General features: G+C 36.8%; 1 protein-coding gene across 1 annotated transcript; it reads left to right on the plus strand.

Moving 5' to 3' along the window:
- Positions 1-8,071: 8,071 nt before the first annotated feature.
- LOC115964357 lies at positions 8,072-17,421 on the plus strand. The gene is made up of 9 exons (XM_031083688.1): positions 8,072-8,173; positions 8,257-8,391; positions 8,476-8,610; positions 8,696-8,830; positions 8,914-8,971; positions 9,180-9,340; positions 15,836-16,042; positions 16,126-16,593; positions 16,945-17,421. The coding sequence occupies exons 1-9, from the start codon at positions 8,072-8,074 to the stop codon at positions 17,260-17,262; spliced, it is 1,719 nt and encodes a 572-aa protein (XP_030939548.1). The 3' UTR covers positions 17,263-17,421.
- The last annotated feature ends 5,836 nt before the right edge of the window (positions 17,422-23,257 follow it).

The raw sequence follows: 23,257 nt of genomic DNA on the forward strand, positions 1-23,257 counted from the left end.
GGAAAAAGCTGAATACAAAAACATTGAGCAAGACAACATAAATAGCCCAAGCGAGAAACTTGAGGCAAAGCGGCATGGGAATCGTTATTGCAAGGAAGAACGCAGTAGTGACAAAGAAGACCGCAACTTCATCTACTACTTGAGCTGAGACAGGGTACTTGGAGCTAATAAGTTTGGCCACAAACAGAGCAGAGAAAGTGAGTACCACAGTGAGAGAAAGCAAATGGAAAGATAAAGGAAGTTGGGACGGAGTTTTCGTGTACTGGAGTGCGATTTGAAGGGCTGATGTGAAACAAAACCCCATGATTATGTCTTGCCATTGTGGGTTTCGCGGTTCTATGTCTTGCTTAGCAACAACTGTAGTTACTGGTGGTGCTTCCGGGTCTGTGGTTTGTGAAGGTTGTGACCCTGTTGGTGGTGTATGTGATGATGGAGGTATGAGTTGGGACATAGATGCTAAGATAGAAAGAAGAAATTCTCTGAAACGAAGGGAAATGTCCATGTTGATATGTATTTGGATTTAGTGATTTACAACTCATGCAAAAGCATGACATATTTATAGAGAAGAAAGGAAAGAGAACTGTATATGATTCTTATTTAAGCATGTCTGAAGGGCCATTGGGTTGTTGAGACTTCAGAGAGAGACCATCGGGTTGAAGTCGGATCTTCTATCTTCTACGTTGCATTTAGATCCGATTATTATTATTATTATTATTATTATTATTTTTTAATTTTTTTAAAAGTTGAAACCGAAGTTAGATCCGAGAATTTAATGTTAAAGGATTTAAAAATCAAATATTTTTTTCCTATAAATTTAATACTAATTTTAAAACAGTTCTAGGCTTAGCGTTCGGTTGAAATTTATCTTGTTCAATAATTAACCTATCTAAAGTTGATTAATTAATTCAATTATGTGAAAGGCAGAATCACATCCCAAAACTAAATTTCATGTGGGGGAAAGTAAATTTCAACCACCATCTTAAACAATTTATTATGAAATTGAAGTTACAAGTACAAGGAATATAAATCAATCCTAAGCTAGTATAACTTACTGAACTATCAAAGTAAAACTCTAACCTGGTTGGATTACTCTCCACATGAATCTTGATTGTAAAATTATGGACTTTTCAGTCCTAAAAACTTAGTTTGGTGCAAAACCTAAAATGCACAAAGTCGCTTGGTTCTACTTGATCTTTCTTGATGACGGCTCCTTAAAGTAGTTGTTAAGTAGTCTTTGAGTCCTTGTGCACAAATTCCAAGGTTGTCACATGATCAAACGAACGGAATTAAAATTATTTTTTCCTGTGTCTTGATTGATCGACCAAACACCTACCCCACACGTTATCGAGCTTTTGAGTTCATGTCTTTGCTTTGAGACATTTCCTTCCTTTTTAACTTAAGAATCCTTAGTTAATTAGGAAATAAAATAAATTAGACATATGCGAACAATTATCTTATAAATTAATGGTTGGTGATGACTCCGAAAAATGGAAAAATAAACAAAAAGACTCACTCACACACATAATACCTAAGTGCTTATACAAGTCACAATTGGGATTAATTTGTGCCCTAAAATCCAATTTGTACATTCTTTAAAAGTGTTTTGTTATTAGAGATATATGATCATTAGACATTACTTGTATTTCATGATATGTATTGTATATGATTTTAGTATGAGAATGAGATTCGCATACAGAATATCTTAATTACAATTATTTGTAAACTCATAAATCTTAGTTCGTAGTTGATGATGAAATTTAGCATTTCATCTGATAAGATTATAACATATTAATCATGATGATTTGTTTTGTCATGGAAGTGAAGCCTTTTGATTGAGATGTTGGTGTATTTGAAATATACTGAACTGGATTGATGTGTCTATCTTCTATATACTACTGTCACCTGAATAGATGATGTCATAACTTTTAAACGCATTAATTCTCAATTTCAATAAGAATGTGAACTCAAATGTGAATGATTTCACGATAAACTTTGACTTTATTTCACTATAGATGATTTCTTGAAGGGGATTAAATGCAATACTAAGTAGTCAAGAGATACATTGTATAAATAAATAATACTAAAACCTAAAGTGAAGTTATATTTTTATAGTGGAAAAATGTAATTAATGGTAACCTTAGGCTAGTTATGAGATAAATGGAGCCCAACATGCCTCAGAAATGGGTTTGAGTTTCACTACTAATAACATGTTGCAGCTCCTTATACTACAAATACAGGCTATTCACCTACCTCATTAGCGATTGAGGTGTGGGATCTTACTTGGGAGTATTTAAAGTGTTACTATAGTCACACTTAAATGGGGAAGCTATACTGGTTGTCCTCTAACCTTTTTTTTTCCACCAAAAAAAAAAAAAAAAAAAAATTCCCCACCCTATTGTAACTATTGAATTATTAAACAAAAATTGAATTTGAATAATACTACCAACGCAATAATGTTCATGATAATTGAATTAATAGGGCCATAAACTTTATCATCTACTATTAATAACTTATCAACTATGAAAGAATTTTATAAAATAAAATATTAAAAAAAAAAAAAACCTTCACAAGGGTGAAATAGTTTTTGTGGTAGCAAAGTTATTGTTGAAACTTAGATAGAGGAGAACAATATAACCGTAGTTTTTTTTTTTTTTTTTGGGAGGGAGGGGGGGGGGGTGGGGCTGAAAAGTATAACCATAGTTGTCAAAGTGTGAATCATGAATTGTATCGTAATCTATTTTTTCATTTTTATATATCGTATATCGTAAAATATACAGACACTGTATAAAATTAATGAAAAAATTATAAATATAAGTATATAAATGATATATTTATTATAAAATTCGAATATATGCAACTAATGACTATTTTAATTATCACCTAAACTGTAATATTTGACAAAACTAACTAAACAAATCAACTAAAAGTGTATTTATAATATTCATATTCTAATTTATCAAATGTAAAAATGTTAATATGTACCATACTATAAAGTCAAAATAGACTTTTAATTACTTTTAATTATATTTATCATTTGTAGTCCTGTGGATTGAAAGTAGTAAGTAAGTAAAGAAAAAAATTGATATCCTTGAGAGAGAGAGAGAGAGAGAGAGAGAGAGAGAGAGAGAGAGAGAGAGAGAGAGAGAGAGAGAGAGAGAGAGAGAGAGAGAGGCATGGCGGATATTGGAGAGCTAATAAAAAGAAAAATACAAAAGTGGACAAATATATGATCTAAAATTTAATGAAAAAAAAAAAAACTTATGTTTGGTTTTTGTTTTGGGCTAAACTATTAAAGTATTAGTAGCCCAATAATTTTATTTAAAAAACAAGTAGAAAAGCATTTTGGTTCAGGTTATGGTCCAAATTTTTAGTAAAGGCCATATGTTTATATATCATTGCATAAGATTTGGCTTACCTCTAGTACTATTTTAAAAGGATTTTCCTTTTGTTTTAATGAGAGACTGTCACATCACTCACTAACTAAATAAAATGTGAGGATTGAAACCCACTATCATTTGCCATTGTGTATTTAAAATAAAAGGACATATCCAGTGAAAAAAATACTAGAGGTAAGCCAAACCCTATTGCATATGTGTAGTGTACGCGCATTTCTTTACACTCTTACCATACATATCGACTACAATAATGACAACTATGAATATAACCATTGCAAATGAGCTGAATTTTGTTAAGTAGTGAATGTTTAAACTTAACTCAACAACAACAATAGAATATTTAAGCTTCGCTTGATCTTGAATCGAGCTTACAAATAATATTCAAGTTTAAGCTCGCAATAAAGTACAAAAGCTTGAGCTTGGCTTGATTCATTAGTAAAGCCAAGCTCGAGTTCAATATCATGTGTTTGAGTTTGAGATCAAAAACAAGTATATTATTAAGCCTATATCAAGTTTATTATCTAGCCTATTTGGTTTGGATGAGTAGTTTCAACTTTTAATTAATTAAAATTTTAGAAAGATATAAGTTTATTTGTTAAGCTCATATCAATTTTATTACCAAACTCATAAAATAAGTATATGGTCAACTTGTTTTGTATGAGCTTGTTTATGAACAATATTTTTTATTTAGACTCAGCTACTTTATTAAACAAGCTTAAAATAAAAGCTTAACTTTGACTTGTTCATAAACAAATAAATATGAACAAATCCTTTATCATGGCAAGCTTAAATTATTTATCAACTACTTACTTCATTTAAAGCTCTACCGCATAAAGTTTTCATGAGAACCAATTTTAATTTCACCACTTGTACCACAATTTACTCATATAACGAGTTGTAATTAGTGACGAAATGTCCCACCATCTCTCCCAGTAATCATAACACACCATATGGCCGAGTTGTGCCACAAATGGTGGCTCCAGTATATAGCTCTTTCGTGAGAAAGAAGGAAAAAAAGTGTCCTGCTTCTGGAGAGTGGCCACCCACCACTGTTTCTTTTTGACATTGGGCACAAAAAAAAATTTGGAACGATGAGTCATTTTTTTAAAGAAAAAAAAAAAAAGGGGTAATCGGACTGAGTCGGATTTAAAATTTTTAAGTAATTTGAACGAGTCAGAATTTTAAAAAAAGAAAAAAAAAAAGAAAAGAAAGAAAAAGGAATCGGACAGAGTTGGATATATGTATTTTTAAAGTAATCGGACTCTGTCGGATCTTACATTTGAGAAGACATGAACATGCATCCTGATCCTGTGGGAAAAGAAAAGGATTATATATAAGACTTTTCAGTTCTTCCAATTTTTATTCCAAAAAAAAAAAATCTCAATTTAATTTGTCTTTTCACTTGTTATTCCTTCGACTGGTGGCTGGCACTCCCTTTTCTCTTCTACAAGTGTGTCGGACGGTCAGGATCATTTCGGACCAATTCGGATCTGGGCCAACTATAAAACAATCCCAAATCCAATTCTGGATTTCTAGTACTTTGTCTTATGTTTACTTGTATGTGTGCAAAGTGCGAACTCCTTGGAGAAGTAGTAGAACACAGTAGCAGAACAAAAACTCAAGAGCTGTGGTGTTGGTCGCAAATTGGGAGGTGACTGTGGCAGCGGAGTGCCGCCGTGATATTTGGTGGAGGGAGCTCAATCAAGTTCTTGCATTGCGTAACCAAACAAATGTATCTTTTCTTTTCTTTTCTTTTTTTGACAACTTTATTGCTCTTTTTTTTTTGTTAAATTTATTATTGAAAGTTAGAAAAAATTATAATTTATTTTTAAATTTTTTTGAATGTGATGTGGTAAGTGTGTAACAATTTTTACTTATATATATATATATATATTAATTAGGTAACTGAATATTTGAATTAGTGTTTTCTTTGTTTTTTGTTTTTTGTTTTTTTTTTTTTTTGGAAAAGGAATTAGTGTTTTTGTTAACGTGTAATCAAACAAATGTCTGTCTTCTTCTTCTTCGCTGAAACAGAGGACTTGGTGTTTACTTATACCATATCTTCCGGTTTCCTTGTCTTTGAAAACGCTATGTTTGATTCAATGTTTTATAGTTTTGTCAATTGTATGGCTAAGTTCATTGGAATAGGTTATTGTTTCCTAATTAAGACCAAGGTATAATTTTGAGAGTTCTTTTGGAATTAGTTATTGATTTTTTATTGATTTTTTTTTTAGGTGAGGTATAAATTTGGAGAGTTCTTTTGGAATTAGTAAATGACAATATATTCATCCAAAAAAAAAAAGAAGGTTAATGACAGTGTTATTTTTGTGATATAAAAAAACTGTTATCGGTATTCTTTGTTGATTAGTATAACTCTAAAGTCTAAACTATTCCAAGTATTTTATATGTTAAGGAGAATGATAATACATAGAATTCTTTTAGTTTGTAATTACAATTTACTATAATGGATTTTATGGTACCTTCAGTTTTATGTGAATTAACATGCCTTTTACTTCTTTTTTCAGTTGGTGAATAGTGAATAGATTTGTACCTTTCATAGTTTGAAGACTTTATTGTATAAAAAAAAAAAAAAAAACTTTATTGTGATAATTATTAAGTTACATGCATTTTTATTAAATTCTGGATTATTATTATTTTTTCTGAAAAAGTGATTATTCAGGTTCAAAATTAAATCTTTTCAAAGCTGCGTGCACCAACAATACAAGTTAGTTCTATTGGTAACAAAAGTTACTTCTTACATGATGTGGTTGTGTCAAGTGACTCAATGTAAGTGTTATGTGTTGTACGGTATAATATTGTTATGTGGTCACTAATCATGTTTTTATAAACCAATGCTTTATTACTAAAATGTTAAGAAATTTGAAATAATACTCCAATTAAAAATTTATTACCTAAGTAAGAAATTTAAAAAAAAAATCATAGTTTATTTTAGATTATTTTAATGATATAAATGTGTAACATAATAATTTGTTATGTTTTATAATTCATTTTATTATGGGGAATTGGTTTAGGAAATAATTTTATAAACTTTTTATGGGATCGGTAAATTCTAGTTCATGCTAAATTTAATTGGTGAGATAATATTATTGCCTAGTACTTTGGAACCAAAATACTTACCCTACGAAACTTTTGTCTTGACTTAAATTCTAAATGACTTTAGATTACTGTTGGTAAAAAAGTGGCAAGGCTATTTTTTGAAATATAGCGTGTGTTGCAAGTTAAGTTACCTACAAACTTAAAGTAATTAGATCCATGTTACAATAATGAAATGTAACTGTGCTTTGTTTACCCATCTGTCTCTCGCTCTTTTGCTTATCCTTCGTTATTGTGGCATGAAAATGTTTTGGACATTTCAAATTTCCATCTTTTAAGCTTAAAATAGTTTAAATTTGTCTCACCATCTGTTGTATTATTTTTGTAGGTGTTGATAGGAAGCAAACAAAATGCAATGTCCAGAGACCTCTGCACCTTCACCTTCTAAGATACAAAATGAGGTAAATTCAGCACTCCCAACTTCTTCTAAACGAAGAAGATTAGTATCTGAGGTTTGGAACGACTTCAAAAGAGTTGAAGTTGATGGGGATTACCGGGCCATCTGTAATCATTGTCTCAAGCACTTTTCAGGGTCAAGCAAAAGTGGGACCACACATTTAAAAAATCACTTGTCAAGGTGTTCCGCTATACAAAGTGGAGAATCATCTAAACGAAGAAGGTTAGTATCTAAGGTTTGGAATGACTTCAAAAGAGTTGAAGTTGATGGGGAGTGCCGGGCCTTGTGTACACATTGTCACAAGCACTTTTCAGGGTCAAGCAAAAGTGGGACCACACACTTAAAAAATCACTTGTCAAGATGTTCCGCTATAAAATCTCCTACTCTTTGGAGGATGGCAATTCCAAAGTCAACTTCTACTTCAAATTCTGCTTTCAGTATTGAAACTATGACAATCAATCCAATCTTGACTGGTTGTGACCCTGACATTGTAGAGGCCTTGGTTTGTGGGAAGGAATGGTTGGAAAATCCTATAAGGATGTAAGTATGATTTCTTTCATTAAGAATTTAAGATCCTTTTATATATGCCTTCTATGCACTCCATAACTTCTTTTTTCATTCTATATAACTTCAGCACATCTAACAGGGACAATGAACTCTCTCCTGAACTTACTCATACCTCATTTGTTTCGGCGGGGGCTTCTTTAAGCTTGGAAACTCAAGAGGCATAATCTCATTCTATCATTTGTTTTACTATCTACATTTCTTTTAAGAAATCATGTTTGTGTTGACATCGCTTCTACTTGCAGAAACATGCTCCCTCTAGTGCCAACATGGAACTCATGCTTACAAATCATAGGGTGTAAGTACAGATTTCATTCATTAAGAATTTAAGATCCTTTTGTATATGCCTTCTATGCATGCCTTAACTCTCTTGTTCATTCTATTTATCTTCAGCACACCTAACAGGGACAATGAACACTCTCCTGAAATTACTCAGAATTCATTTGTTTTTCCGTGGGCTTCTTTAAGCTTTGAACCTCAACAGGCACAATCTCAGTCTATCATTTGTTTTCCTATCTACACTTATTTTAAGAAATGAAGTTTTTGTTGACATTGCTTCCACTTGTAGAAACATGCTCCCTCTAGTGCCAACACGGAACTCATGGTTGCAAATCTTAGTTCAACTTCGTGTCCTGGGCCAGGTCCAACTGGTCATTCTTCATTTGTTTCAGCAGGGACTTTTTCAAGCTTGGAACTTCACGAGGCACAATCTCATTCTATCATTTGTTTTACTATCTAAATTATTTATAAGAAATGACTTTTTGTTGACATTGATTCCACTTGCAGAAACGTGCACCCTCCAGTGCCAACATGGAACTCATGCTTGCAAATCTTAGTTCAATTTCATGTTCTGAGCCACTTCCAATTGATTGTACTTCACTTGTTTCGGTGGGGGCTTCTTTAAGCTTGGAATCTCAAGAGGCACAATCTCAGTCTATCATTTGTTTTACTATCTACATTTCTAATAAGAAATGATGTTTGATTTGACCTTGCTTCCGCTTGCAGAAACTTGCTCCCTTTAGTGCCAACTCAGAACTCATGCTTGCAAATCATAGTTCAACTTCGTGTCCTTGGCCACTTGCAAGTGGTCATACTTCATTTGTTTCGGTGGGGACTTCTTTAAGCTTGGAACCTCAAGAGGCACAATCTCAGTTTATCATTTGTTTTACTATCTGCATTTATTCTTAAAAAATGATGTTTGTATTGACATTGCTTCTATGTGCAGGAACATGCTCCCTTTAGTGCCAATTCAGAACTCATGCTAGCAAATCATAGTTCAACTTCATGTGCTGAGCCACTCCCAACTGGTCATTCTTCATTTGTTTCAGAGGGGACTTCTTTAAGCTTGGAAATTCAAGAGGCACAATCTCAGTCTATCATTTGTTTTACTTTCTTCCTTTCTTATTAGAAATGACGTTTGTGTCGTATTGCTTCCACTTGTAGAAACATGCTCACTCCAGTGCCATCATGGAACTCATACCTGTAAATCTTTGTCCGACTAGTGAGTCTCATTCTTATTATATTTCATTTAAGGTTTAGATGAAACATACCCCATTTAAGATTTAAATGAAAAGGACCCAAAACTCTAAGGCTTATAAACTTTAAATGAAACTATTTGAAACTATAAGGTTAAATGAAATTTATCTAAAACTATGAGGTTTAAATGAAAATTACCTAAAACTTGCCTAATAAAAAATAGTTTGTTGCAGTGTACCAGAATCATCACCCTCCTTCTTTGTTCGATGAAGTATGGAGACTAGAAAATATTGGCAAAGATGGAGCTTTACATAAGTGTTTGAGTTGTGAAAGCATCAATACTGTGAAGGATTTTTTGACCCTACTCTTCATAGACCCTGCAAGGCTTCAAAATGTAAATAAACTGCACTTACCTCAATTACTTTTACTTTTTTGTATTCCTTACTAAGTTTTGTTTAGATTTCTGAATTTAGGGTAATATTCTGTAAAGAGTGATGCATTGTTGTATCCATTTACTTGTCTGCATTTGTTAAAAATCTGAAAATGAGAAAGAGTTTACTGATTTAACAGCTCTTATGTTTAGATAAATCAGGATGTCTGCTCATTATTGAGGGTGTTTTTCTCTTTTTCTCTTTGGATGGAAGCATTCATATGGGAAAATGTTGCTGGTGCACCATTGGGATACAGACATTTTGATGTTAGCTTGTGTTCTTAAGTCAGGCACAACCTATATCTCTGTTGAACATGCATTGACATGGCTGGCTATAGAAACATCCCAATTCAAGTTCCGTTGAGACGTGGATACCTCTTGGCCATGTCAGACGCTGTTATCTGTTTGTCTACTTCCTTAGTATTATTCTTTGGGGCTAGAGTTATGTTTTGTTTCTTATAATAAAGGGTCCTAATCAGTGTTCTAAGCACAATATACTTATAGTCATATACTACTAAAATTTATGTCCCATATATACTCATACATTGAACTCCTATGTGATCTTCAGTGAACTCAATTTATGTCCCTTTTGTTGGGTTACACGTGTGAGTGAAGTCCCACATTGAATAAAGATGAGAAGAATGAGTGGTCAATTATGTTTTATTAACCACTCATTCTTCTCATCTTTATTCAATGTGGGACTTCACTCACACGTGTAACCCAACAATCTCCCCCTCACGTGTGAGTCTCTGCTTCTCTGTGGGCTTCAAGACCTCTCTATGGGTCATGAACAAGTCCTACTCACTCCCCCTTGCCTAATGGGCTTTTCACTTCATCAATGCATCATCCATGAGTCTCTCGTACGCCATCCATGGGAACCACGTGTCAACCCCGCACGCACATCCATGGGAACCCCGCACGTTCATGTCCATGGGAACCTTGCATCACACCATTATTTAGCACCATTAGCAATATTCATTTGTTGGGCTTTTTTTTCTTCTCCAAGATCTTTATGTGTGGGCCGTTAAGGTTTTCTCTGTCCCCGCTGGGTAGGGACCATGAACACCTCACCACCTTCGCCGCACACCACCATGGGCTCTGATACCACTTGTCGGGGAGATAAACACCTTGGGGAGCTTCCTTGAGTAATTAATATAACATATAGAGACACACTTTAACCCAAAAGGCCTAAGCCCAATGGGTATGTGCTCAATTATGTTATATTAACCACTCATTCTTCTCATCTTTATTCAATATGGGACTTCACTCACACGTGTAACCCTATTTGTTAGTGTGGCTTGAATTTGCCACAAGCCCATAAAGCCCAATCCAGCTATAGATTGACCTAATACAAGTTGTATTAGGAATCCTACTTCAGCTGACTTTACATAAAGTAATATATATATATATATATATATATATATATTTATATATATATTATTCCAAGTGCAGCCGTGAGAACACATATAGAAAAATTTCAATTAACCTAGAGAGCAAGCCGCATGAGAGAAAATAGAGAAAAGAGAGGCAGCCAACTTCTATTCTTATTTTTTATGTGAGAGAGTGCTAGGGTGTAATTGGGATTTGGGTTTCTTGAGAGTGTTCTTGTGCACTATTGTATTTTTCCCTGATAATAGTGAAATCCCTGCAACTCCGTGGACGTAGGCAAATTGCCGAACCACGTAAATATTGTCTTGTGCGTGTGATTATTTTTTTTTCTTTGACGTGTGTTTTCTCTATTTTGTTTTGTTTCTCACAGGTTAGAAATTTTTGGTTAAATTCCCTACAACTGGTATCAGAGCCTAGGGTTAGGTTTGAGTGGGAGCAATGGTAGAGGAAGCAGGAAAGGCGTCTGGAATAGAAAAGTTTGATGGCACAGACTTCGCGTATTGGAGAATGCAGATTGAAGATTATCTCTATGGGAGGAAATTGCATCTGCCTCTTTTGGGGACAAAACCTGAGGCTATGAAGGCTGAGGAATGGGCTCTTCTTGACAGACAGGTATTGGGAGTTATTAGGTTAACTCTGTCTAGGTCTGTTGCACATAATGTTGTAAAGGAGAAGACCACAGCAGATCTGATGAAGGCTTTGTCTGGTATGTATGAAAAGCCGTCAGCAAACAATAAAGTGCACTTGATGAAGAAACTGTTCAATCTGAAGATGGCAGAGAATGCATCAGTAGCACAACATCTGAATGAATTTAACACTATCACAAATCAATTGTCGTCTATAGAAATTGATTTTGATGATGAGATTCGTGCTCTGATCGTCTTGGCTTTTTTGCCAAACAGTTGGGAGGCAATGAGGATGGCAGTAAGCAATTCTACAGGAAAAGAAAAGCTCAAGTACAATGATATACGAGATTTAATTCTGGCTGAGGAGATTCGCCGAAGAGATGCAGGCGAAACCTCAGGATCTGGTTCTGCCCTAAACCTTGAGACAAGAGGCAGAGGTAATAACAGAAATTCAAATCGGGGCAGATCAAAATCCAGAAATTCTAATCGGAACAGAAGTAAATCTAGATCAGGCCAACAAGTACAATGCTGGAATTGTGGGAAAATAGGTCACTTTAGGAATCAATGCAAAAGTCCTAAGAAGAAGAATGAAGATGATTCTGCTAATACTGTAACAAAAGAGGTACATGATGCATTACTTCTTGCAGTAGACAGCCCACTTGATGATTGGGTTTTGGATTCAGGAGTTTCGTTTCATACCACTCCACACCGAGAAATCATACAAAATTATGTTGCAGGTGATTTTGGTAAGGTGTATTTGGCTGATGGTTCAGCCTTGGATGTTGTGGGTATGGGAGATGTTCGAATATTGTTGCCCAATGGGTCTGTTTGGTTACTGGAGAAGGTTCGACATATTCCTGACCTAAGGAGGAATCTGATTTTTGTTGGACAACTTGATGATGAAGGACATGCAATACTATTTGTTGGTGGTACTTGGAAGGTTACAAAGGGAGTTAGGGTATTGGCTCGTGGAAAGAAAACTGGTACTCTGTACATGACCTCAAGTCCAAGAGACACAATTGCAGTTGCTGATGCAAGTATTGATACAAGCCTATGGCACCGCAGACTTGGTCATATGAGTGAGAAAGGGATGAAGATGCTGCTGTCAAAAGGAAAACTACCAGAATTGAAGTCCATTGATTTTGACATGTGTGAAAGTTGCATCTTAGGAAAGCAGAAAAAGGTGAGCTTCTTGAAAACTGGCAGGACACCGAAGGCTGAAAAATTGGAGTTAGTACACACTGATTTGTGGGGGCCTTCTCCGGTTGCATCCCTTGGAGGTTCAAGGTACTACATCACTTTTATTGATGACTCAAGCAGAAAGGTATGGGTTTATTTTCTGAAAAATAAATCTGATGTATTTGAAACTTTTAAGAAGTGGAAGGCCATGGTTGAGACAGAAACAGGTTTGAAAGTAAAATGTTTGAGGTCAGATAATGGAGGAGAGTACATAGATGGAGGGTTCAGTGAGTATTGTGCTGCATAGGGAATTAGGATGGAGAAGACCATTCCTGGGACACCACAGCAGAATGGTGTGGCTGAGCGCATGAACAGAACTCTCAATGAGCGTGCTAGGAGTATGAGGTTGCATGCTGGACTACCAAAAACTTTTTGGGCTGATGCTGTTAGTACTGCAGCTTACCTGATAAACCGAGGACCTTCAGTTCCCATGGAGTTCAGACTTCCTGAGGAGGTTTGGAGCGGTAAAGAAGTAAAGTTTTCACACTTAAAAGTTTTTGGTTGTGTTTCTTATGTTCATATTGATTCTGATGCTCGTAGTAAACTTGATGCAAAGTCTAAAATATGTTTTTTCATTGGCTATGGTGATGAGAAATTTGGCTATAGGTTTTGGGATGAACAAAACAGGAAAATCATCAGAAGTAGAAATGTGATATTTAATGAACAGGTTATGTACAAGGACAAGTTAATTGTAGTGTCAGATGTTACAGGGATAGATCAAAAGAAATCTGAGTTTGTCAACTTAGATGAATTGACTGAAGGTACTGTCCAGAAAAGGGGTGAAGAAGATAAGGAGAATGTAAATTCACAGGTAGATCTGAGTACACCTGTAGCTGAAGTCCGCAGATCTTCCAGGAACATTAGACCTCCACAGCGTTATTCACCCGCTTTAAATTATCTCCTGTTGACTGATGGTGATGAGCCAGAGTGTTATAATGAAGTCTTGCAAGATGAGAATTCAAGCAAGTGGGAGTTAGCCATGAAAGATGAGATGGATTCCTTGTTGGGGAATCAGACATGGGAACTGACCGAATTGCCAGTAGGAAAGAAGGCTTTGCACAACAAGTGGGTATACAGAATAAAGAATGAGCATGATGGTAGCAAACGTTACAAGGCCAGATTAGTTGTTAAAGGGTTCCAGCAGAAGGAAGGCATTGACTACACAGAGATATTTTCTCCAGTTGTGAAGATGTCAACAATCAGACTAGTACTGGGAATGGTGGCTGCAGAAAACTTACACCTTGAGCAGTTAGATGTGAAGACAGCATTCCTTCATGGTGACTTGGAGGAAGATCTTTACATGATTCAGCCGGAAGGGTTCATTGCACAAGGACAAGAGAATTTAGTATGCAAACTGAAAAAGAGCTTGTATGGCCTAAAACAAGTTTCAAGACAGTGGTACAAGAAATTTGACAGTTTTATGCATAGAATTGAGTTCAAGAGATGTGAAGCTGATCACTGTTGCTATGTTAAGTCTTTTGACAATTCTTACATCATATTACTGTTGTATGTGGATGATATGCTTATTGCAGGGTCTAGCATTGAGGAGATTAATAATCTGAAGAAGCAATTGTCTAAACAGTTTGCAATGAAGGATTTGGGAGCTGCAAAGAAAATCCTTGGTATGAGAATCATTAGAGACAAGGCTAATGGTACATTGAAGCTTTCACAGTCAGAGTATGTGAAGAAAGTTCTCAGCAGGTTCAACATGAATGAAGCAAAACCAGTGAGCACACCCTTGGATAGTCATTTCAAACTAAGTAAAGAACAATCACCGAAGACAGAAGAAGAAAGGGACCACATGAGCAAGGTGCCCTATGCCTCAGCTATTGGCAGCTTGATGTATGCTATGGTGTGTATAAGGCCAGACATTGCACATGTAGTGGGAGTTGTGAGCAGATTCATGAGTAGGCCTGGAAAGCAGCATTGGGAGGCAGTCAAGTGGATTCTGAGATATCTGAAGGGTTCATCAGATACATGTCTTTGCTTCACAGGTGCAAGTTTGAAACTGCAGGGTTATGTAGATGCTGATTTTGCTGGTGATATTGATAGTAGAAAGAGTACTACTGGGTTTGTTTTTACTCTGGGTGGTACAGCTATATCATGAGCTTCAAATCTACAGAAGATTGTTACTTTGTCTAGTACAGAAGCTGAGTATGTTGCAGCAACTGAAGCTAGAAAGGAGATGATTTGGCTACATGGTTTCTTAGATGAATTAGGTAAGAAGCAGGAGATGGGCATTCTACACAGTGACAGTCAGAGTGCAATCTTTCTTGCCAAGAATTCGGCTTTTCATTCAAAGTCGAAGCACATACAGACAAAATACCACTTTATCCGTTACCTTGTTGAAGACAAGCTGGTAATGCTTGAGAAGATTTGTGGATCTAAGAACCCGGCAGACATGTTGACTAAGGGTGTCACTATTGAGAAGTTGAAGCTGTGCGCAGCTTCAATTGGTCTTCTAGCTTAAGGACAGGAGGATGAGTTGCAGGGATGAGGGATTGTGTTATGGAGGATTGTGGCTAATGTTTGCAGCTTGTGAGCCCTTAAGGGCTAAGGTGGAGCTGATGGAGGAGTTTGCTCATGAAGCTTGATCAATTCAAGCCAAGGTGGAGATTTGTTAGTGTGGCTTGAATTTGCCACAAGCCCATAAAGCCCAATCCAGCTATAGATTGACCTAATACAAGTTGTATTAGGAATCCTACTTCAGCCGACTTTACATAAAGTAATATATATATATATATATATATATATAACTTCAGCCGACTTTACATAAAGTAATATATATATATATATATATATTATTCCAAGTGCAGCCGTGAGAACACATATAGAAAAATTTCAATTAACCTAGAGAGCAAGCCGCATGAGAGAAAATAGAGAAAAGAGAGGCAGCCAACTTCTATTCTTATTTTTTATGTGAGAGAGTGCTAGGGTGTAATTGGGATTTGGGTTTCTTGAGAGTGTTCTTGTGCACTATTGTATTTTTCCCTGATAATAGTGAAATCCCTACAACTCCGTGGACGTAGGCAAATTGCCGAACCACGTAAATATTGTCTTGTGCGTGTGATTATTTTTTTTTCTTTGACGTGTGTTTTCTCAATTTTGTTTTGTTTCTCACAGGTTAGGAATTTTTGGTTGAATTCCCTACACCTTTAACTCCCTTTGAATGGAGTAATTACAGGAATTTTTTTTCGATGTGCAGATACTTGGCACGGGTATGTCAGCTAAGATGTGGGAAGTCACTGTGGAGCATGCTCAGACATGTATACTTGAGAAGAGGATGTTCTTGTACAACCCTCCAAGTTCTCAACAAAAATGTGGTGTGGTCTTTAATGTCCTGGGACAAGTGATGGGACTACTTTTGGAATGCCAGTATGTTCCAATTGATGAGCTGTCTGAAACTGAGAAGGCACTCCTCTTATTACCTCAAATCTGAGTTTATTTTTATTTTTATTTTTTTTCTGACTTATTATGATCAACCTTTTCCATTAGGCTGATGCCCACAACTTGGTTATTTCTGCATTCAAACACTGGGAGGAAGTTGTTTCTTTTGATGATGAAGCGTCCCTTGTGGGCAGCTTTCCACTGTTAACCAATGTTTACACTGCAAGCTTGCCCAGGACAGAGAGTTCTAACGTGAGCAAGTTTTTGGCTTCTCACAAGATTGGTGGGGGTTTGGACGATTATTGCTTGCACAGTATTGACAGTAAGGGTCTCAGATATGAACAGGCTTTGAATTTCCAAGAGTCATTGAACCATTCTTTCGATGACGATCATCTGAACTTTTTTGATACTGATCTTCCAACTCAGAATGTCAATTTAAAATTGCAATCAGATCTTCAGGATGTTGTTGACAATTTCTTGGCAGCACGTGCTGCCATCGGGAGAGCTCGGATGAGATGGACAAAGCTATTCAGCACGTTGATATGGTTCTCAATATGTGTGGCATTAAGAAAACAGGTTTGAGAACTTCCAAGATACAATAATGGGTTAATAAAAAAATATATATGCAAAAGAAAAGGGCATAGTTTACATATACTGCTAAAATTTATGCCCTATATATACTTGTACATTGAAGTCCTATGTGGTCTTCTGTAAACACAATGAAGAGTTCCAAGTTTACTAGTTTCATTTAGCTCTCTCTGAACTCTTTAGTTCAGGTGTTACCTTCCCAATCCCCAAGCCTTAGTGCTTGGGGGTTGAATGGGGGGAGGGGGTTCAGGTAGTAGTACAAGCATTTCTAACCATTATATGTACATAAAAGCTCTCTGTGAATGGTGTAATTACAGTAATTGTTTTGGACATGTGCAGGTACTTGGCACAGATAAGCCAGCTAAGACGTGGGAAGTCACTGTGGAGCGTGCTTGGACATGTGTACTTGAGAAGAGGGTGCTCTTGTACAGCCCTCCAAATTCTCCAGATATCATGTCATCCATTTACTCTGTTGGGGGCAGTAGTGGTTTGGATGATTATTACTTGCCCAGTATTGACAGTATGGGTCTCAAATATGAACGGGCTTCAAGTTTCCTAGAGTCCATGAAAAATTCTTTCAATGACAATGATCTGAACCTTTTTTATACTGATCTCCTAACTCAGGATGTCAATTCAGAATCGCAATTAGATTTTTAGAGTGCGGCTGACAATTTCTAGTCAGCACGTGCTGCCACTGGGATAGCTCAGATGAGATGGACAGAGCTATTCAGTGTGCTAGAATGGTTCTCAATTCGTGTGGCTTTGAAAAAATGGGTTCAAGAAATTCCAAGATACAGTAATGGGTTATGAAAAAAAAAAGAGAAACAAATGGTTAGATTACATTTGAAAATCTAGTATTAGTGGTGCTGCCGCTAGCGTGCAGTTTTAGTGAGACAAGTTGAAGGTCTTAGTAGACGTAGATACAGTCAGTAACTTCATCTTCTGGTGAAAGATCATAGAACTGCCTTCCAGCTATATCAAGTTGTAAATATGTAGACGTATTTTTAAGACAGTATCAAGGAAAGTTTCTATCTTTTTCTGTTATTGGTTTTTGCTCAAATATGGAAGCAGTAATGCCAGTGTGCTTAATATTTCTGTAGCTTTCATATTGGGTTATAGTTCTGTATGAGATCGTTTGTTCAATAAAGGTTATTTTTATGTCTTAATTCATAGTAATGCCAAGAGGTTTATAACCATTGGTTATGGGTGGTCCAATGGTACCATCAGCCTACCTAGACCAGCAGATCAATGGAGACAGGCAGACAGCTTATGGAGCCAGTCTCCGGGAGCTTTAGTAGCGACCAGTGCTTGAGTTGGGTAGAGGGGAAGAGAGCTTGATTTTGGATGGTTACTTGATAAACAAAATTAACTCCTTTGGATGGTAATATGTGTGATTCAATAACAGAAAAGAAACTTAAAATCCTAAAAGGCTAGAGTGAGCAGAACACAACACGTACCCTTTTCAGGATGTATTTTGATCTTTTAGTGTCTGATAAGAATAGTTGCTAAGTATTCAATAAGAACATGGCTATGCATTGCAATATTTTCATCTGAGCAGGTTCTATACATGTTTTCTGGCACATCACTTTAGCCATGCAAAACACCTAATTTAAGTTCTAGTTTGGTCTCATTGAAAATCAAAGAAAGTCTAGGTCGGCTTTCTCAGAAGATTTAGAGTTAACATAATCATCGTAACAAATAATTTTGTAACAATCTTCTGAGGTTCGTTGCCAAAAAAAGTGTATGTGGACGTGACTCCTTCACCTTAATTTGAAGGATTTGGTTTGTTTGAGGATATTGAGGTGATTTCATCTTAACAAGGCGATATTCTGAAATTAAGATTTATCAGTATCATTACCAAATGCTCATTCTGTGGCGACAAATTTTTTTTTTTTTTTTGAAAGGGGATTATCATTTATCTATTCATAATAATTGAGTCCTGATACACAGATTCCACAGCAACTTGAGGCACCTCCTCCATCCAATACATATCCTCATTTAACCCTCTAGCAAACTTAGCTAAAACATGAGTTACCCAGTTCTCATCCCTTTTAACACAATTGATAGAAACCCTTAACCCACAGAGAATACAATGGATATCAGCTATTACATTTCCAAGCATAGAAAAATTCCTGATTGATGCAGAAACAGCTCTCATGACATTGATATTATCTCCTTCCACTATCAGCTCCGAGAAGCCCGCATCAACAGCAAATTCCAATTCCTTCCTGCACGCTAGTGTCTCAGCTTCCTCATTACATGAAACCGGTGGTCCCCTAGCAGCCATTGCAGCCATTACCTCGCCTTGGTTGTTCTGTATCACCACATCGAAACCAAAGCTGTTCTATTCCTTAAATATTGCTACATTGAAGTTCAATTTGAACCATGACTGAGCAGGTGGGCGCCAAACACTTCCAACAGCTTGCATTATCGGAACCGCTAGGTGCTGTTGAACTTGCTGAAACTCTTCTAAAAATTTTTTAGCACGCTTGTTCAACCAACCAGGGTCCTTGAGCTTACCTCCATGCAAAATAGAGTTTCTCTGATTCCAAATGTCCCAAGCTTGTATCAAAAACAGCTCCACTTCGTTAGTATCCAATTTGTCAAGCAAGTATTGAAATAACTGAGCCATGTCATGTTGGCCGAGGGTGCACTTCTGAAATCTAATCCGACTCCTAGCCCACACATCCTGGGCAGCAGGGCATTCCCAAAACACATGAAGTTCGTTCTCTGGAAACCGAGTACAGATTGCACATACACTTTCACGGATAATTTTCATTTTCACTAAATTAACCCGTGCAGGCAATATCCCATGAAAAACTCTCCACCCGAAAATCTTTATCTTGTTTGGCACTCTCATCTTCCACAAGGATTTCCATACCTGTTGCATATCACCTCCACTAGAGCATTTAGCCCACCCTTCATGCTTAATAACCTCACATGCCACATGATACCTAGACTTGACAGAATAACCTCCATTCCTAGTATGCACCCAAAAGATGGAATCACCAACCTGTCTTTGGCTTAAAGGAATTCTGTAGATGGCATCCATATCTTCCTTGATGATGCCGTAAATATCACCAGTGAACTACACGATCCTTACATGCTTGTAACGATATCTGCAAAGAAAAGAGAGAAGACCTAACAGAGAGCACCGATGTGGTGTCGGCCAAACACTCTTCGAAGGTCAAGTTAGAATTATTCTCACAACTCTAGAGTGCTAGAGAGGGGTAAATTATGCGTACCTTGATTTGTGAAGGTATTGAGGTTTTTATAGTAATAGAAGGTTGGCCTCTCTTCCTTGGTGTAGAAGTCTTTTCTTTATAAGAATCCTCTTGAATAGTCCCAAACGTGATGGGCAAGATATTTCCTTGTAGGGAAGATCTTCATTAATGCGTGTATCTTCCGGAATTCTCTTTGTGCTAGGATTCCTATTTTCCTTGGGATTCTATGATGATTTAAGTGTGTGTCGCAAGTATTTCCCATCTAAGGTTTCCGCTGTGCCTTGGGCTTGCCCTCTATCGGCCCATGGTCTAGGATCCGTTAGGCCCAATTTAACGAAGGTTTGTCATACCATATTTTTACCTCTTCATTCCCTATGAAAAATTGTATTCATCAAATTTCTTTTCCACCAGTGCAAGTCTTGATCAATCAACTCAGAAACAAATTAGTCACCACATCCACATCTTCACTAACCGAATGAAGAACCCTGTTAGCTGGATAGTTTGGAATCCACTTGTCAGATTTAATTTTAATGGATGACCCATCACCAACTCGCCAACAACACCCAGCCTTTAAGATAGGTAGAGCTGCCACAATACTCCTCCATACATAGGAACAATTAGGTGAATCCACAGCATCTAAAAAGTGAGATCTAGGAAAGTATCGGGCTGAAAAACACTTGTAAAATAATGACTCCTTTTCTTGCATCAACCTCCATCTTTTCTTGGTGAGCATAGCTAAGTTGAAAGCTCTTAAATCTCTAAAACCCATACCACCCTTTTTCTTTGCATCAGTCAGTTTATTCCAACTTCTCCAGTGGATCTTCCTCTCATTTCCCACTTGCCCCTACCAAAACTTTGCACACATAGAGTTTAGCTCCTCATATAATTTTATTGGGAGTTGGAACTCACCCATAGTATAGGTTGGAATAGATTGAGCTACCGCTTTGATGAGTACTTCCTTACCAGCCCTAGATAACATCATGCCTTTCCATCCCTATAATTTTTTCCACACCCAATCCTTTACATAGGAGAAAGTCTGGTACTTTGCACGCCTAATGAGTGTAGGCAGCCTCAAATATGTCTCAAATCTGTCCACCTCATTTACCCCCAAGGTTTCTTTAATTTCTTCTTTTTCTCACAAGGAGTATTGGTAATAAAGAGCATTGATGATTTCTCCAAATTTATACTCTGACCTGAAGCCTTTGCATAAACATGAAGAATATCACCAATCTCCTCAACTTCATTATTACTTGCCCTGCAAAATAATAAAGAATCATTTGCAAACAATAGGTTAAAAATTTGAGGAGCTCTTCTATAGATGGCCACACCATGAATTCTTCCCTCCAATTCTGCCTTGGCTAGCAAAGAAGTAAAACCTTTTGCACATAAGAGAAATAGATATGGGGAAATAGGATCTCCTTGACGGATTCCTCTAGATGGTTGAATATGCCCATATGGCTTGCCATTAATGAGAACAGAAAAAGTTGGTGTGGTCACACATCCTATCACTTTACTTAACCACCCTTCCGGAAAATCCAACCTCTGGATAATACCCAGTAAAAAAGGCCACTCAACCCTGTCATAAGCCTTACTGATATCCAGCTTCAGTGCTAAGGACCCCTTTTTTCCTTTCCTTTTATTCTACATTGCATGTAGAGTCTCATAGGCCACCAGAACATTATTTGTGATAAGACGCCCAGGCACGAATGCACTTTGGGTGGGAGAAATAATTTGAGGAAGGACCTATTTCAATCTATTAGCCAGAACCTTAGAAATAATTTTATAAATGACATTACATAGACTGATAGGCCTAAAATCAGTCATCTTTTCAGAATTTTTCACTTTAGGTATGAGGACAATATTGGGATGGTTAATACCAGGAACCATAGAGCCATTATTCAGAAAATCTAAAACAGCAGAAACAACACTATCACCCACAATATTCCAAAAAATTTGGTAGAATAAAGCATTCATACCATCGGGCCCAGGAGCTTTTGTTGGACCCATTTGGAATAAAGCTAGTTTGATCTCTTCTGCATTAAACTCACTGGGCAAAATATTTTGCATATCAGGGGTTACCTTACAAGGGTCTGCCTCAAGACATTCATGCATCTGATCATATGGTCCTGCACTAAACAATTCCTCAAAATAATCTGATGCCACTTTGGCTATATCCTCCATACCATCCACCCATTGGTTGTGAATATCCATGATCCCTTGAATATGGTTTCGCCTCCGCAGTTGAGATGCTTTAGAGTGAAAGAATTTTGTATTCTTATTACCATGCTTTAACCAAGAGATCCTGGATCTCTGAGTCCAATACATCTCTTGCTTGAGTAGTAGTTCATCCAACCGTTTACTTACTCCCAAAAATTCTTCTTTATTTTTAGGTGTAAAATCTTCTACAATCAGCCCCTCAATCCGTTTCTGTAAGCTTTTAATCTCCTCCACATTTGGATCAATTTTAGCTGAACCCCAAGCTAATAGTTCATCACCACAACACCTTATTTTTTCTTTAACTGAGTCCAAACCAGACTCTTCTACCCCAACCCGGTTCCAAGCTTCCTTAATCACATCTTCACAATCCTCCCACAAAAGCCAAGACTCCTCAAATTTGAATTTTCAGACACTCCTACCACTTTTTTGACCGAAGCTTCTAACTTGAAGAAGAATAGGTAGGTGGTCTGATGCATGGGAAGATAAATGTGTGACTGAACTTAACTGAAATTTCTCCCTCCATCCCTTTGTTGCCACTGCTCTATCAAGTCTGATCTTTGTGTTTGCTTCCCCAGGTCGCTTATTGTTCCACGTGAAAGGATAACCCTTAAACCCAAGTCTTCCAATTGACATAAATCCAAGGCCTTCCGGAATGCTTCAATCTGTCCATAATTAGGTGGGCGTTTGCTAAGCTTTTCTGAAGAACTAAGAAAAGCATTAAAATCTCCAATACAGAGCCATGGTCTATCAATAAAATCTTTCAAATGAGACAATAATTTCCATGACTTCTCTTTCTGAGCTGCTTCTGGCCACCCATAAAAACCTGTCAAAAACCATTTAAATCCATTCACTTCCTTTACTTTAGCCAAAACATGATTAGCTGTAAAGTTTATTACCTCCATCTGTACATCGTTCTTCCAAATCAATGCCAAACCACCTCCAGAGTTCGGGTGCTTCACAATAATCCGATCAGGAAAAGGTAGATTCTCGTACAACTTCAGAAAACCTTCCTTATCCAACTGGGTTTTCATGAGAAAGCACATCGTGGGAGCTTGTTCCCTCACAATCCTGTGAAGGTCACGACCTGTCCAAGGGTTCCCAAGCCCTTGGCAGTTCCAACTTAAGAGCCTCATTGTTCTTAGCAGATGTGGTCCACCACCCCCGCCGTTGTATCATCATCCTTAGTACTGTCACTGTCAAAACTTCCTCTT

The sequence above is a fragment of the Quercus lobata genome, chromosome 10 (assembly GCF_001633185.2).
Source record: "Quercus lobata isolate SW786 chromosome 10, ValleyOak3.0 Primary Assembly, whole genome shotgun sequence".
Lineage (NCBI taxonomy): Eukaryota > Viridiplantae > Streptophyta > Magnoliopsida > Fagales > Fagaceae > Quercus > Quercus lobata.

Excerpts from the sequence above, each read along its gene's own strand:
- LOC115964357 (XM_031083688.1), top strand. The coding sequence starts at position 8,072 with ATGGTTGCAAATCTTAGTTCAACTTCGTGTCCTGGGCCAGGTCCAACT. Across the intron at positions 8,392-8,475 it reads TAAGCTTGGAATCTCAAGAG|AAACTTGCTCCCTTTAGTGC; the intron begins GCACAATCTCAG and ends TTCCGCTTGCAG. Across the intron at positions 8,611-8,695 it reads TAAGCTTGGAACCTCAAGAG|GAACATGCTCCCTTTAGTGC; the intron begins GCACAATCTCAG and ends TTCTATGTGCAG.